This window comes from Aythya fuligula, chromosome 23 (genome assembly GCF_009819795.1).
Source record: "Aythya fuligula isolate bAytFul2 chromosome 23, bAytFul2.pri, whole genome shotgun sequence".
NCBI classification, from domain to species: domain Eukaryota; kingdom Metazoa; phylum Chordata; class Aves; order Anseriformes; family Anatidae; genus Aythya; species Aythya fuligula.
The window spans coordinates 1872684-1889390 of record NC_045581.1 but is presented as its reverse complement, the minus strand read 5'-3'; the positions used below and the strand labels follow the sequence as shown (position 1 = coordinate 1889390).

At 48.6% G+C, this 16707-nt stretch overlaps 1 protein-coding gene across 7 annotated transcripts in view; it reads right to left on the bottom strand.

Annotated features, from left to right (window-relative positions):
• Positions 1-16707, bottom strand: part of PUM1 (pumilio RNA binding family member 1) — a 69580-nt gene that overhangs the window by 44188 nt on the left and 8685 nt on the right. For all 7 annotated transcript variants that reach the window (XM_032202136.1, XM_032202138.1, XM_032202140.1 and 4 more), the window contains exon 3: positions 7999-8067. In XM_032202136.1, coding sequence (XP_032058027.1) covers positions 7999-8067 — 69 coding nt within the window. The remainder of the gene's footprint in view (positions 1-7998; positions 8068-16707) is intronic.

The following is a 16707-nucleotide window of genomic DNA, read 5'->3' as shown; positions in this document are numbered from 1 at the left end:
TAACTGGAATGATTACACCTCAACTGGGTATTAGGATGGGAACACCACCCATCTCAGCCAGCACGTGAGAAGCAGAATTCCTTCCAAATTCTCAGAAAGCCCCACCACAGAACAGATAAGAGGGAGGCTCCATCCGGTTATCGAACAGACACTCCAAGTTGCTGCTGCCTGTTACCTAAGAGTAATGCTGCTTTTGCGCCAAGAACAAAATCAATCCACAACAAACAAGCACAGGGAAAAAATAGATAAGCAAGCGTGATACGTTGGGAAAGAGCTCGTGCAGCCACGAGATGGAGGACAACCAGGCCATCTGAGCAGAACCCGGGGCAGAAGCTTTCGGCCATGCCCCAAACCACTGGCTCCACGCAGTGCTGGGGTGGCTGAAGCTCGCTCCCAGCTCCTCGTGCCGGCCGCACGCCGCAGCCCGGGCACAACTCGTGCACGGACACCTGCGTGTGGGCTCTGCACGCTGACGGGAACGTAAACCGAAGCAATCCGCGCCCACGCGGGGCAGATCAACATTTCCAACCGTAGCATCCAGGAGGTCACATTTTCGGAGGCCACGTGCCAGCAGCGCTCCTCCCAGCGGGCGCAGCAGGAGCGCCAGCACAGCGCCAGCACAGCGCCGCGCCTCCGCCCCCAGCCTCCCGCTGCCCACCCGCCGGAGGAGCCCAGACGCTCCTGGCAGGGCTGGGAACACCACTCACGTCTGCACACGCGGTCCCTAGCAAAAGGAGACATCGTTTGCTGCCACAGTGCTGCAAAAAAACTAGTTACAGATGAATACAGCTCAACGACGCCGCGGTTTCTCTCAAAACATGCGCCTGTATGAGCTGTTTCCCCGCCGTAAAGCTCCTCTTCCAGCTCACACTGTTGTCACAGCCTCCCATCTACTAATTCAGGAGCAAAATACTTTGGAGCACAGATTTGAAGTAAAGGATGAGATAAGCTCATTCACCTTTTCTATGTCTGAGCACAACGCAGCACGCTCCAAAGTCCTTGAAGCAATGTGACGCTCCAAGCACAGCCGCACACGTGCCCTGTTACCCGTCTGTCCCTATGGCAGGGACAAACGCTTCAATACACGGATTTATTAGTGCCAGGAACACACGGGACTCGGACCCACCTTGCTTCCCAGCAGGTATTACAAACACTATGTGAGAGGTCTCTCTTTAGCACACTGAAGGAGACAATGGCCCTTTCCCAAGTTTTGAACTAAACACTGGCTTTCTGTACCAAAAAGTTTCAATACACAAACACCAAACTTTTGCTATTCCCAGCTCTTCGACACAGGGCACACCATCCACACCCACGAACTCCCATCCTGCACACAGTCTGTCCAAGCAAGGCCATTTAATGGCCTGTTTGCCCTACAAGGTGTCCCAGGCTATTTTCAAGCTCTTTATTTGGCAGTGAGTCATTTCCACCCAAACTTCTCAAGGAGGAGGAAAAAAACACCAAGAAGGCATTGTAGTCTAAGCACTAAGCTTCCTCTGGGTTTTATCGTCTTCTTTTTACTGCGAGAACAAGCCTCAGCTTGTTATTTTAACTCTCAAACCACTAAGTAGGAAGCACAGTGTTTTCCCTGGCTGCTCCTCCTCTGCAGGAACACAAGATACCAGCAAGCCACTTCTTTTTAGGCATCCTCCGGTGATTTTAGGATCTGTTATTGCATTGGCAACACAGCAGAAGCCTGCCTATAAGGCTCTCAAGCCCAAGGAGAAGCTGCACTGTGCCCCTGCAGTTCTAACACAGCGGCAAGGACGAGAGCCGCCCAGCAGCGAACGCCTCTCAGAGCCCCTGGACCTGCTGCTGCTCCATCAGCACCAGGGGCACTGCCGGGGAGGTGAGGCGGTCAGGTTGGAGGAGGTGAGGCAGTCGGGTCGGGCCTTTCCAGCACTGATCTGCATAAACACACAGCACGCGTTACAAGCTCATTGTGGGGATTTTTGTTTCTTAAAGCCTCTGCCATTCCTGGATGTCACAGGACGCAGCTTTTCCACTCCTGCTGACGCCGCCCCACCGCAGCTCCTCTCCTTCCTCACTCTCAGGAAGTTGAGAAGAAAGCAACATGGAGCAATTAAACTAAACCTCAGCTGCAGCTACAACTTCTCAAGCCCTTTAACAATACCTCGCAGTGTAAAAGGACGAGAGCTGTTTGGCAGACAAGCCTGAAATAAAAAGATGAGGAGTGTGGACTTGCAGAAAGGAGGCAGGAAGAGCTGAGCAGAACAGAGTATTTTTATCCACGAGCATCATCTCGTTTAGAGGAAAATTAAGCTCCTACCATAAGCTCTTGAGTTTCCAAAATGTAAATAAATTTCCCTCGTATGCTCCAGAAAGCAATAGCAAATTTTAAGTTTACAAAAATTATTTCTATTTTAAGAGAAAAAGGGAGTTTAAATTTAAGCTAAAAAAAAAAAAAAAAAAAAATCAAGCAGGAGGGGAAATTGGCATCTGTAAAGCAGCCCGAGGATTGCCGGGGAGCCCAGGAACTGCCTGGCCTGTAGAGCCGAAGCACTGTGGAATCTCAACATTTCTACAGCAATCCTAAAATCTGAAGCAAACATGATTAGGGGTTCAGATTATTAGGAGTAGCTCCTTCTCCCAAGGAAGCCTGTTGCAGGTAACTACGTTCAGTCTCCGTCCTTGGTGCTTTTCAGCTCGCTGCCTTCCCAGACAATATCAGCAGCGGCAACAAAATGAGATTTTTCCTCTTGCAGAACTCCAAAGCACTTTCTCACAAAATGCTCTCAAATTTCAATTATAAAATCATACAGTGAACACGTGGAAAGGGATATCCACAGATACAACCCCCATGCTCACATGCACACCTGCTACACAGCTGCACGAACTAGGTGCACTCACAACTGGAAGGGAAGGGAAGAGAACAACCCCTCCCATGAAGACGTGTGAATGAACCACAGCAACAAGCTCTGCCACGAAGTGCCACATACAGAGCACGCTTTTATTTGCATTCTGGTGGCTTCTATAATAAACACTGCTATTTTCTTGAAAATCCAAACTGATTCCCTACCACAGAAGGTAGCAAGATCCTTTCCTCTAGCTAGAGGATGAGCTGAGACTGAATCCTTCATTTCAACTGCCTTTTACTCCGTTAAGTGGTTACATGCACGTGTTTTGACACTTCACAATGCCATCCTGAAGAACTGTACCTGACCACCTTACAGTTCTGTGCTGAATCACAAACAAGGGGCAGAAAAAACATTCTGATACTCGCTGTGCCACTGCACAACGAGCAAACCACAACTCTGCCCCCCTGTAATTTCCTCTTTTCCCCTAGAAGATGAGCATAAAATTTCAGACTGAAAGCTCTGTAACATTAGCAGAAAGAAACAGAATATTAAGGTTTAATTTACATCTGTATTCTGGATGTATTTACTGATATCGGGGGGGAAAAATAAAGCAAGAGACAATTTAAACAGATGGCAAGGGGGTCCTTGCTCTGTCAAGTAGTGCTCCATCCAAAACTAGAGGTTTAGCAGGCAGTAATTATCTTGTACTGAATTACACAACAGGCTGCCAAGATGATGAATTTTTCCTCAGGGAAAGTTGTTAGTTGCAATGGAGAAAAAGAAAACTTGTTTAAGTAAAAATAATCCAGTTTTTCAGGTTGAAAATTAAAAAGAGAAAATGCAGAGGATACAAAACCAGTTTATTTGTTCCCTGGTGATTTTCTTCCTATTTATTTATTAAAATTGACCCTATCTAGTACAAAAATAATCCTTCTAAGCCCTCTTACAGAAGACTTACAGATTTAGGCCAATATTCAATTTAGCAGAGGGGGAGGAGGCGAGGGGGGGGGCGACTTACACATCAACAAAAGCAATTCTACCATCAACAAGTACTGAGCCTGGGCGTACAGACCCCACTGAGATGGGATTATCAATTAGACAAATTAAGTGAACTGATCCCCTTCAGACAAGGGGAACGCTACGATCACAGAAGCCACCTGTGCCCCACCGCAGCAGCTGGGGAACTCGGCTTACCCACAGCAACAGGTACAAGGGGGCAGAGCTCACGGTCACACTCAGGCAGCAGCGCACTGCTCCCAAAACCAGCCACGATGGCCAGACGCGGCGTGCAAGGAGAGCTGGCGTCCCACTGGCAGCAGCACCGGGGTGAATGCTCACTGCCACCCCCCAGCTCTTGGTCCCCGACCCCAAGCAGGGGCAGCCCCTGCCAGCTCCCACCTCGCAGGGCTCTGGCAGAAGAGCCTGCACATAGCAGGAGGCAGGGTGTCACGTCTGGGAACACTGGGGAAGGTTAAACAAAAAAAATCCACCCTGCCACAACGTGCTGTTAACTGCGTGCCACCAAACCCACGGCCGTGAGCAGCAGCTGCCAGGCTGGACCGGTTTGGGCCCCCCATCCCTGCTGGGCTCCTGCTCAGCCCCTGCACCTGGGCCAGCAGGTGCTTACAGACTGCTTCCGTCCTCCTGTTCCTCACGCTGCTAGCACTAGGTAGCTAAAACACTGCACAGAAACATTATTCACACCTCCCAGTAGTCCCCAGCCCAGCTCCAGCGATGACTCGATGAGAAGGGAGCGATCACTGCTGGTGAAAGCAGCGCCACGTGGGCTTTGTTTGCTTTTGTACCAGATAAAAGCAGCCTGGGCCCAACATTACAACCACAGTGATTCAGAAAAAGTGCTGCTCACTGGAGGCAGGGTCTTATCGAGGCCCCAACCAGGTGCATCAAGGGGCGCACAGACATGGAGAACACAAACTGCCTCAGCCTCTGCCATTAAGATACCTGCTGCAAGGCACCACGGGGCTGTTACCCCAGATATTCTTACTTGGAAATCTTTGGTTCAATTCTTGGCAGGTTTGAAGCTAAGGGCCCACCAGCTACCCCATGTCTTCCCGTTCCCATTCCCCTCCCACCCTCCTGGATTACGTTACAGCTCGCTGCTCACCCAGCTGCTCAGTGCTGCAGGCTCACGGCCCAGCATAACCGCCTAGCAAACCAAGAATGCTTCCGCAGCTCAAAACTCGTGTAATGCACGATGACAAATGCCACCTCAGTCTCTCTGCACTGTCCACTACACCAAAAAGACACTGCACGAATATTCAGTATCGCTAAGCTCCAGATAAGAGGGATTTATGTGAAGAAAAGCAGACATCCAGCTCCTTGTCTTGAAGGCCTGAAAAGAAAAAAACACTCGCATAGCTTGTGTTAAGCTTCAGATAAGCATCGCTGCTGCATGATCAAAGACCTCTGAAGACAGCACAAGAGGCAAGGACACACATTCTGGTCCGTGTGCTAAAGCAGCAAAGCCAGGCAGCCCCTACGTGCTCTCTCTGAAATGCCCTTCTCCATCGTTTTGCTTCTGGCTTCACCAACTGCCAGACACCGTCTCTTTTATTACTCTCCAGTGCAACATCTGCTGAGAAGCAGAGTTGGATACAGATCCAGTGAAGACTTCAGGATGCTTCCATTACTAGCAATCTGGACCAAGTGCTAAAAGCATAAGGAGGGAAATCAGATGTCCCCTTTGGAAGATGACTTTTAACATTACTGACCACGTCTGCTACACATGAACCAAACCGTTTCCATTTCAGAGCAAGGCAAAGGGGTTTTCCACAGATCTTTTCAGCTTCACTTCCAAAAGCACCGCGCTGCCACTTGCACACACAGCGAGGGGGCACAAGGCCAGCTGCAACGGGAGAGCGGGATTCTGGAGATCGAGAGAGATGCACTGCAGATCAAAGCTGTGGTGGTTTTTTTTAAAACTACTCTTAATTTCCCCAGATTAGGATATCTGTTCATCACAAATCAAAAGTTATCTGGATTTTGACAGCAGCACAGATCAGACATTAAATGTTTGACAGCGCCCTTTTAAAAAGCTCTGATGTGTTCAGAGGCAGAAACTCCTTAAACCACTAAAATTATGATATTGCTTACTGAGAAGCAAGGCAACGGGAAGATAAAAGATACACTAAATGCCTTGTTTTCCCAGATGTATAAATAAACACTCTTTTCCTCATCGTTCTCCTCCAGGGTTTTCAATATCAACTCAAAGTACAAGATTATCAACACTTCCTGCAGGTAAGAATCAGAAGCACAGATCTCAGCTTACAGCTCCTTAAATTGGCCAGCTGGATGTGTGCTGAAATACCTCAGGAAATACAGAGAAAATTCAATGGATAAAGAAAGGAAACTGCGGTGACTAACAGAGAAAAACCTAAGAGGAATAAGAAATGGTGTCTTAGCTCAGACAAAGAAAATGTGAAATGTCACCTCTCCTGGAAAAAACAGACACGCCAGAATGGGGAAAAGCCCAGTGACAAAAGGATGCCATCTCCAGAACTTCCAGTATCACAGTAACAAGAACGGAGAAGGAAAAAAAAGAATGAGTCATCATTTAAAAAGATCCAGTGAAAAAAACCTCGGATCCAACACCCCACCCCCAAAACCCGAAATTCACTTCTCTCCAGAAATCACTCAGGGCTGGTAGAAGCCAGCAAGCTTCGGAATGCCTTTAGGCGTTTAAAGTGGCACGATCTAATGCCGTATTAAGCACAAAATAAGTGCTATACTTACTCTTAGCAGGCTTTCGAAGAGCCTGTACACTCTATATCTGAAAACGAACGTCTTGCCCCAGTGAGGTGTTAAAAAAAAAAAAAAAAAAAGAAAAGGAGGATTCACAGAACATTCACACCCCTGTCATTCCCCGGCATGTTTCATATGGAGGCACATCAGCTGTTTTTCAGCAGCTTTAGATGGATTTTTTAACGTCGTGATTTCTCCTTTCTAAATCATCTTCATCTACTCTTAGTCAAGAGTCTCCATGTAGGCTAATGTAACCTAGAGAACCAGAGATTTTCCTACCAAACAGCACCACACTGAACAATTCAGTATTACAATCTTGCTGAGAAGAATGGAAGAAGAGCAGAGAAGCCAGGCATCCAGCACCAGGAACTCACAGAGGTCCTTCACCTGACAGAGGCACACTACCCAAAGATGTTGGCTTTGTGTTTCCTCCACACCAATCATTTCTGGATTCTACAGACTGCTTTTTAACCTGGTTCATAAACTGGGCTGCAGAAATAGGATGCACTCGAGATGCAGAAAAACTACTCTGAATTTGCCAGACAGGAGCACAGGAAGGAAGCCTTTCCAACAAAACAGACCTGTAGCAAGCTAGAGGCAGACCTGCTGCACATCAACCCTCTCCTACAAGACATGATTTTCTCATCTCTGTTCTTCCACAAACCTCTGAAGGGACTGGCTACAAAGGAAAGGAAAGAAGTCAAGGAAAAGAAGCGTTTACATCCCACTTCTAGGGACCTAGAACAGCTAACTGAAGTAACTTGCTATTCTTCCAAGTCACCGTAAATAGGCAAGTTCTTTCTTCAAAGAAAAACCAAAGGTCACGATCCCCAAATCTGCTGCTGCTCACTGCACTTGCGAGATTCAGGTAATTCTTCCTGTTTTGCTCTGAAGCTGGAACTGGAGGACCCACTATCTGACAGCTCCTGCTCAGTCCTTTGACCTGTCCGAAGCACTTATCACTTCTGCAACCCTCGATTATGTTGCCCAGCTACTTCAAACACTAAACACAGCCTACACTTTATGGCAAGAGCCAGAAGGTGGCCAGGAGCAGAAACCGGGCAGCAGACAATGACAGACAGCTAAACCCCACAACATTACGGGGTCTGAGATCACCGGATCCCAAAATAAACATGCTACCAGTATTGTAACACTTGTCACAAGACAGATTTCTAACTGTTCTTTTACAACCACCATTTTGCTGGTCGGTGATAACAACAGGTGGAGGGCTTAGCTGTTCCTCCTACTAAGACGCATTCTAGCCTGACAGGTTTTTATTTTGTTACAGCACACACACACAACCTTCACAGCCACAATGGAGAACTTTCAAGTTCAGAATCATACCAGCAGCTTCAAAAAAACTCTTATTTTCCCCCTCCCCCCCAAAACACAAGATTTTTTCTGTATGTCTTTCGCTTACCTCTCCCATAGCCCGTCCTTCCAGAGCAAGCGCTTGGAAATCATGATTCAGTTCATCCATAGAACGCACCTATTTAGAGATGGGTAAGAAAAATACATCAGGAAATGCTCTTTTTTTCTTCCAATGACAATTATAGTTTACAGCCATTTCTGATACAGACTGAGCTACGTTCTACATCGCAGCACACAACAAAGCTGCTGAGCTCCGAAAGACAACTTACCTTTAGAAGTTCCAACTTACAGTGTTATTTATACATGCACAAAAAGGGCAAAATGAGCAATTATTTTAAGACACGAGGTCTAACACAACTGCCTCTGCTCAGTTTATAATGAAGATTAATATTTCACATCGAGTTGCATAATTTTGGTTGAGGGAGTCAATGCGTAAGCAAGTCAGGATCATTTCCTTTCAGGCAAGATCAAATACAGACTCACAAACCAGGCAGGTTTATATTCCACTTACAGCAACACAAAAGAGGACAGAAAGCAAGTTAAGTGAAACAGAACTGTGTGAAGTGGGAGGCTGAGGATGAAGAGAACAAATAGTGTCTCGAGATCAGCTGCTGTTCATTACTACACCCGTACCAACGCCTCGAAGCACGAGCCCCGAGGCACAAACTGTACCCCAGGGGTGCAGGAGGCCTTGGGAAGGCTCCTGATGGGGCAGGACTGTTCGCTCCTTCCCAAGGGGCGTGCACGGCAGCCACGTGGTGCCACGGCCATACCAGGGGACCCAAGGTGTGCGAGGAAAAGCGCAATGGCAGAGGGGTCCGTCCAGGTCCCCGCAGGGCACCGAGGGGCACGGGGAAGGTGCTGGTTGGTGCCCTGTGCGCATGGGAGGACCCACGGCCGTGCATTTACCTGAGCAGTTACCTGAAGTGCTGCTGCTGCAGATCATGATTAGATGAAAACAGGTTCAATGAGAACAGCAAAAAGCAGCAGAGAGTGTTAGCTACATAAATCATGGTGCTGAAAACACGAGAAAACTTTTCTGATTTGCATCCCCAAATCTCACCGGGCAAGCCCGTACACATGGAGCCACTGAGCACATGTGCAGGAGAAAAAAACAATAAGCAACAGCCCTAACTAGGGACTTGAGGACGAAGCACCGAGGTTCAGCTACGTGCTAGGATTGAGGTGGAATAATCCTTGCCCTCGCCAGCCACCACGCCGTCTCGGAGCAGGTTATTACAGCAGCCACAAGCCCTTCGGATGGCACCCCAGCAGCACGACGCGCCTCCTACTCTGTGTTTACATAACCCTGCAACCCAACAGATCTGATACACGTTTCTGCTGGCGCAGTGGTAAGAGTTTATAAGACTTGTGTTTATGAGTAACCCACGCGCTGCTGCTCACTGCGGTCCTCTACGGGAGCTCTCTGGGATGCTGCAGACTGACAGTGCTGAGCCACGGCACCGCCACAGACCTGCAGAAGATTTGGGCACAGCCGCCCCCAAGCCAAGCCAGGTCAGTTATGGCACCCACTGGGCAGTTTGGGGCACAAAGGGAAAAAAAAATGGTTTAGCTGATCCGTGCCCCACCTCACTAATGGGCTGGTGCCATACGGTTACACCGTGTGCACTGAGCTTAAGCCTGACCTTGGCTCCTGATCCTCGTGCTACTATTTCCAGCAGAACCAAGTCAAGACGTCGCTGTGAGCATGCTTTTGGTTCTACTTTAAGATAAGGTTCAGTAGACATCATCTGAGAATATCAGATGTAAGGAAAGCAAAGTCCCCTCCCGTGTGAATTCTGTTACTATTCGGTCACAGCACCACTTTGCAAGAGTTTAATCTCTCTCTCGGTTCAAAGGTGCTTCCAGTTTTGCCTCAGCCTCGCCTTGTTCTGCGGTGAAGCACACTGCAAGCACGCTCGGAGAAAACAGGACTTCACTTTCCAGAAACTACAGCACCAGACAAGAAAGACTCGGTTCTGCTGCCAACCCCACCGCTCAACTGCCAGCTAATGCGCCTCGGCTGCCTCGTGCAGGAAATTCTGCGAAGCGTTTCCAGCCGAACTCGCGGAAAACGCAGCAACCCCCAGACACGCTAAGCCACAACAGCCCATCAGTAGCACATTATTATTTGGATGAGATGTGAGGAATCGAGAGGCTAAACAAAGATTTGGTGGGTGATGTGCATTACTCTCACTGCTAAAGCCATGTCCCAGCAAACCACAGATGCAGCCACGGTGGCACCGATCCAGGACTCGCAGGGCTGTAGACAGTGACAACGCAGAAAGAGGCTGCTTTGTGTCCCCCCTGCTTCACCAAAACAAATGCACTCCCAGAGGTGGATATTATGCTATGGGAACCTTGAAAGAAAGCTACAGGAAAGATATTATCACTACAAGTCTTCAGATTTCTGCAAGGAATTTAAGAGACTTTTTTATTTTGGTCACGTCCCAGCCCCAGTGACTCCAGGCTGCCGACATGAATTCCCCTCCCCAGCTTCAGCTGCACGCACATCCCCGGTGATCCCCGCTCAGGTTATGAAGGTAATCTTGGAACAAGAACTCTCCTTCTTGCCTCAGCCCCTTTCCTCCCTGCTTTTTTACAGCATTTTGGTGTGTTACAAGGTTGCTTGTACTCTACCAAACGTAATTCATTTAAGAAAACGCTAGAATCGCTGTTTTGTTTGTGTTAGATGCAAGAACATTTTCAGAGGTGTCTTGTTTGAGCATTTGTCCTGAGTAGGAAACCATGTTATCACCGAGTCAAACCAATTACAGCAGCACAAGGACGTGATTTACATCCGAGTGGGAAGCCACGTTCCCACGCTGGCTGGATTGGTAGCAGAGAAGCTAAAGCTGGTGCAACTGTTACCACCACCATCACCTCTAAAATGGTGAACACCTCCAATGCAAGCTCAAGATCTTCCACGGAGAAACATCAGCTGCTACATCGTCATGGTTTTTGAAGGGCTACAGACCAGTAAGCATAGGTAGCTCTCCTCACAGTGCTGACCATTTGTCCATTTCCAAGTGGAGAAGCGCGTTTGTCTCCAACAGAACACTGCCAGGAGAGCTGCAGTGGGTTTAGCAGCACCGAGGGATACAGGGGCTGAGATGAGACGAGTGGCAGAAGGCAAAGAGCAGAACCACGAAAGCCCAGTGCCTGCTTCACACCTGGTTGGTCTGACTGCACACCTAACTGAGCACTGTTATTTTTACTGCTGAAGGTCTGAAGGAAGCCTTCTGTCAAACACCTCACAGCCTGCAGATCCCAGCCTTCCCCACAAAGTGATACATGGGGAAAATGGGCTGCCACCACGTCCTTCCCAAAGCTGCTCCAGTCACTATTAAAAAAGGTTTCAGCTTCTCTGTCTGCTGTCAGGTATATCAGGTAACAGGAGAAATCATCCATTTCAGATATTTATGTCACACTCCTATGATCAATCCTGCCAATTATGGATAAAACTATTTCCTAAATCAGGTTTCTGTCTCGACTTCCATGTACGGGCTGCTCTAACAGCCCATTACCACCAATATCGAGGCCCCCTCTCAGTCACATCAGTCCTTTCTCTCTCCTGATCATCTCATTGATTTGTTTGCAATATAGTCTTATTATTCCACTTGCAAAGACCTCTTTCCCGCTTTTACAATATCAAACAGCAACACCTCTTCACCCTGTTTTCTTACACGACGTGCACAAATAGCAGAGTTCCTTTATTTCCCTGTCAAAGAACAAACACCTTCGGGACCAGCAGAGCTCAAGACCAAAGCCATGAGTGCTTACACCTTCGTATGCCAAGAGGCAGGCCGCACTCTGCTAACTGAAACACACAGACGGCCTCGCACCTCACCGGGATCTATTCCTGCTAACTCTCCCTGGCCTAGAACGAGCACAGACCTGCGAGACAGAGCCACGATGGTGCAAGCACTGGAAAGGAGGAGCTGCACTGAGGCAGAGCTCATTCACAGGTTAGCACTGCTGTGTACGAGATTTGATTACCATAAAGTCTGGTTCTCTGGTTCTCTCACTGATCGCGAGTTTTGAAAGAAGTCCAGCAGGCCGTGCCAAGATAAACCAGCTGCCCAAGGAAGCAGTGCCCTGCTATCTGTGTGTGACACGCTAACCTGGTTCCTTGGAGGAAGAGGTGACCCCGAGAAACGTCGGGAATCGCACAAGGAGAGGTCAGGCCTCTGCCACAGCCACCGTGTAAGGGATCCTAAACATCCAGCCTCTGCTCCCAGCCCCACGGCAGCCTCTTCGCGGCACCGTGCCTCTGCGGAGTGAAACAACGTGCCCGTCCTTACCAGCCCCACAGAACAGACACCTCCTGACCCCTCTGAGGAGTGCTTCCACTCTCTGGTTGCACAGAAAGCCAGCAAGCTCGCTTCTGAAGCCAGCTCAGCACCACTCAGGCCGTCTGTCAGAAGCACAGCTCCTGAATGAGCGCTACAACGCGATGTCACTGCGCGGGAGCGCTCCTCACCTTCACGCTGCGCTGCCTGCACGCTCAGGAATTATGTAAATCTCAAACTTAATGAGGATCTCATTCAAGGAGAGCGATTTCCATGCACACCAATATACCAAAGTGTGTCACTGGAGCACGCTCCAGCTCACAGCTGCTTCCTCGCGTGCCCCAGACCGTGTGCCCTGCTGAGGAGCTACAGCAAACCCCGGGGCTGCTTCACCCCAGCCTCTCCAAAGCCTCTTAACCCATTTTCACCTTTGCTCTGAAAAAAAAAAAATGAAGCAGGATTCAGCTGCATGGCTCAGCACACGGTCACTCCAGGTCACACCTCCAGTTCTTGTTTTCAGTCCCCTGAATCAAAGCCCCTTGGTCTCAGCCACATGAGGCCATGGAGGAACTCCGGCCCTTCCAAGTTTCCACAGTGCTGACGCCCACCGCCTGCTCTGGAGAGGACGAGACAAAGCAGAACACTTTCTACTCTTTGCCACTGCAGATTTCAGCAACGCAAACCGATTTATCTCTAGGTCAATGGCCACTTTCAAAACTCAGCCTCCTACGCAGCAGCAGAGCCTCCCGGCAGCCCCACGCCGGGCTCTGCATCCCCTCGAGCAGCTCGTCCTGCCAGGGAGCCAGCTCACACAGGGCAATCACTTCTTTTTTTCCCCCCTCTCAATTAGATCCGAGGGCCTCATCACTGCAAAACTGAATGACAACAACTCCAAAACAACTGTTTCCTCACTCCCAAACTACCCAGACCCTGCCCGTACCTGGAGCACTTCACTGCATGGACGCAGCAGAAATGGGGGCGGCAGTGAACCAGCAGCTGCGCTCTGCCATTTGGTGCCAGACCCGGCACGCACAAACCCAGGCAAAGCTCTCTTCCCTGTCCCCAGGGCCCCCAAAGGACGCTGTCACAGACCCAGCTGTGGCACAGCTCTGGCACAAAGCAGTGCTGGGGAGCTGTGACCCCAGGAGCAGCAGGCAGGGTCCACGGGTTCCCTGCAGAAGCATCGCCCCCAGCAAGCTGGGTGCAAACCCACCCGAAAGCCAAGCACCTAGCGGGCACGCTGTGCTGCCAGCTTAAACCTGCTGTTAAATTTAACCCAGCAAACAACAAGGCCCACAGGGCTAAATGGCACTTGTCAAAAGGAATTCTGCAGTCAGCTAAATTAACAGGAACCGGGGCCCTGAACTGTCCTCGCGATTACTAAACAGGGACTTGAAGGACCTACCAAATTAACAGGAGGGCACCAGTGTATTTACCTTCCCCATCTCCAGCGCCAGGAGAAATGGCGCTGCAGCTTCTAGAAATGCATTCCAGAAATGTGTTTTTCCCCCAGCAGTGATAGCTACCAGCAAAGTAGCTGAATTGTAATTTTAAGTAAATATTAGTGTCAATAATCCAAGGTAACACCGTACCTTACATTAAACAAACACGGGCGCTACAGACTCCTCAGGTGACCTTTACATACGAATGCAAAGGTAACGCTGCACCACGCTCCGGGATCCGCAGGTAGCTCCGGGGATCGCACGCTGGCCTTATAGACTGAGGAATCCTCATTTCTACAGAGCTCATATTCACTGAGACTGACATGCTGCAAAACTAACAAAAGCTAAATTTCATCCTCAATCACAATGGGGAGTCACAGGATTTCTTCTTCCTCTCCTCATGCAAGGAACATTTCCCTGTAAGAGGGACTGGGGTCGAATTAAAAAAAAACAACATAGTGGTAAAAAAAAGTTCTTTGGTGGAAAAGCAGCTTTCTCTCTGAAAACTACCCAGACAGTTACTGCCAATGATCCATAAATAAATAAAAATCATCTCTAAGAGCACACCATAAAGCTTGAGGGATTGGTTTTTATTTTTGTACATAGTTCGATGTTAAAGAGACCAAATGTCTGCATTATTAGCAGCACCGGTGACTGAGGAAGATTGAAACCATCTATTCCTACTAAGCCAATTACATTACATTGGGTAACCAAAGCAAGCTAGCAGGCTGCTTCTGCAAGCCCCAACTCCAGTTTCCCCATTCCCCCTCCCCCTGAAGCTCTGCGGCCCCATTTCAAAGGCTCCCTTTCTCCTTCCCCAGCACTTTCTTAAACCAGGCTCCTCCACTCCTCCTCGCCTCTGCCCCGGGTCACAGCTCTCCTTCCCCCTCCGACCAGCAGGCAAGCACCCAGGCCTCCATCTGCTAAACCCTCGCGAGGCCGGGCACTGCGAGGGCAGGACTGGGCTGTGCTGGAACACGCCAGTGGCTGCTTCCAGAATATCTTTGATGTGCAGTAAATTACAGGGCTGACTGCTGCCCTCAGCCCTGCCAGCCAAGCAAAGGAACTCCGGGGCATCCCACAGACTCTGCCCTAAGCTCTGAGCACTCTGCCCAGAGCCCCTTATCTCCCGTCCTGGCAAACAGCACAGGCAGAGGCAGGGGCAGGGCCCTAGGACCACAAATCCATGGGAAATGCTCAGCCTTTGCTGCTGTGCTCTCGGCGAGCCTGCAGGAAGCCCTCCAAAAATTGTATTTTAAGCTCTGCCCGGTGCTGATGCACCGACCTCCTCCCTGTCCCGAGACCACTTGGTTTGCTCTTCTACTCCTGCAGAGTAATACACGAAATCACCTTACTGCTGTACTTGGCAGGAGAGAAAACTGTGATTTCTCTGCTCTTAAAATGAGTAGTGTTTGTGTGTTTGTTTCTGTGAGAAGATAAATAACATTCCAAGCTCTCAGTCTGCACAGGTACCTGACAGGTGCTCACATAACCTCAAAGTGTGATTATTTCTTGGATATTTATTTAACTCATGTGCAAGTATGAAAAGGCAAGTGTCTTGAAAAGTTTCCATTCGTTAGGCTCCCACAATTTAAGTCTTGCTCAATTTGTAATGAGGGGGAAAATACTTTTATTTTCTGCTGAAACATTTCTCAAGAAAGTAAACATTACTCCACGAATGCCAGGATTAGGACAGTAAGGACAAGAAACAGAAATACTCAAACAGCTGCCTGATTAAAACATTCTTAGAATGGAGAGAGGGAAGGGGGAAACAAAAAAGGTAACTTCAAGTGGTTTAACAGCCTAAATACTTTGTAGCACCTGATTTATATACTTACAAGTTGTTAAAGACTTTTAAATTAACTATCACCAAGGGTTTACAAATTTCAGATGGAAACAAATGTCTCTTGCTCAGCTGTGGGAGACTGCCTGCATTTGTCTTGTTTGAACAGCTCTTGTAGCACGTTATTTAAAAAAAAATCTGCTTTGCATGCATGCACACTATATATAGTACCTAGGAAAAAAAAAAAAAGTATTTACCAGCTGACAATAAGAAAAGCAGCACACACTCAACAACAGGCTTTCCACTAACAGCTAGATCCAGGGTTAAAATTTGTTGTTCCACCAACTGATTACTGCACTATTTTTAGTCCTCTCCTATAACAATAGTCAGTAAAGAGAGAACGTGAAGTCACAAGTATTAGGCAGGATTAGGTGGTTTAACTACTATTTTTGTAGTAAAGGGCTCATCGTTAGAATTGCTACTACCATTAGCACTCGAAGCAAAAAGCTATTGAAATTACAGATTGGCTGATGCTTTGCGTGGCATGTAGCCAAGATGATTAATGATTCAGGGTACAGAAATAAACGCAAGAAAGGCAGCCGTTCAGCATGGCGCAGCTTAGTTAGCTAATTATGTTTTTCTTCACATTTTATTCACTGAGGGAAGCACTTCATTAACGTAGAATTTAGGTTACCCTCTGATGTCTTGGGCACGTATTGTTGGGGCACAAATCTCCAAAATATTAGATTACAGAAGGGGCGACCTTAATTCTGCCCCGCTGGAGCTGGCAGTACCTGGGGACGTGCGCTCAGGTCGGCGTTTGTGTGCAGGCACTCAGCACCCCACGGAGGGCTGCCCCGTCCGACCCCTGGAGGGCTCTTCCTTTCACTCTCACCTTCTGAGGTTTAAGTTCAGAGGGGGAAGAGGTGTAAACAAGGGACCCAGCGAGGTGTCAGTCCGGTGCCAAGCTCAGTACCGCTGTCAGAAACAGACTCAAGCAGCTCCTTGCCACGCTGACTGCTTGCAGCAGGGCGAGGGACTCATTCGGGGGGTTACAACCAGTCGAGTTTTACCCCACTACAGACTCAGGGGCTAAAGCAGAGCTTCAGTACGAGACAATAACAAAGGCAGATGCTCCCAATAAAAACAACTGCCTTAGAACAAAAGTTGCCCTTAACAAAGGAAGAGGAGTAACACAGTATCTTTGAGCAGATCACTCGAGGAGAGGGAGTGCAGCATCA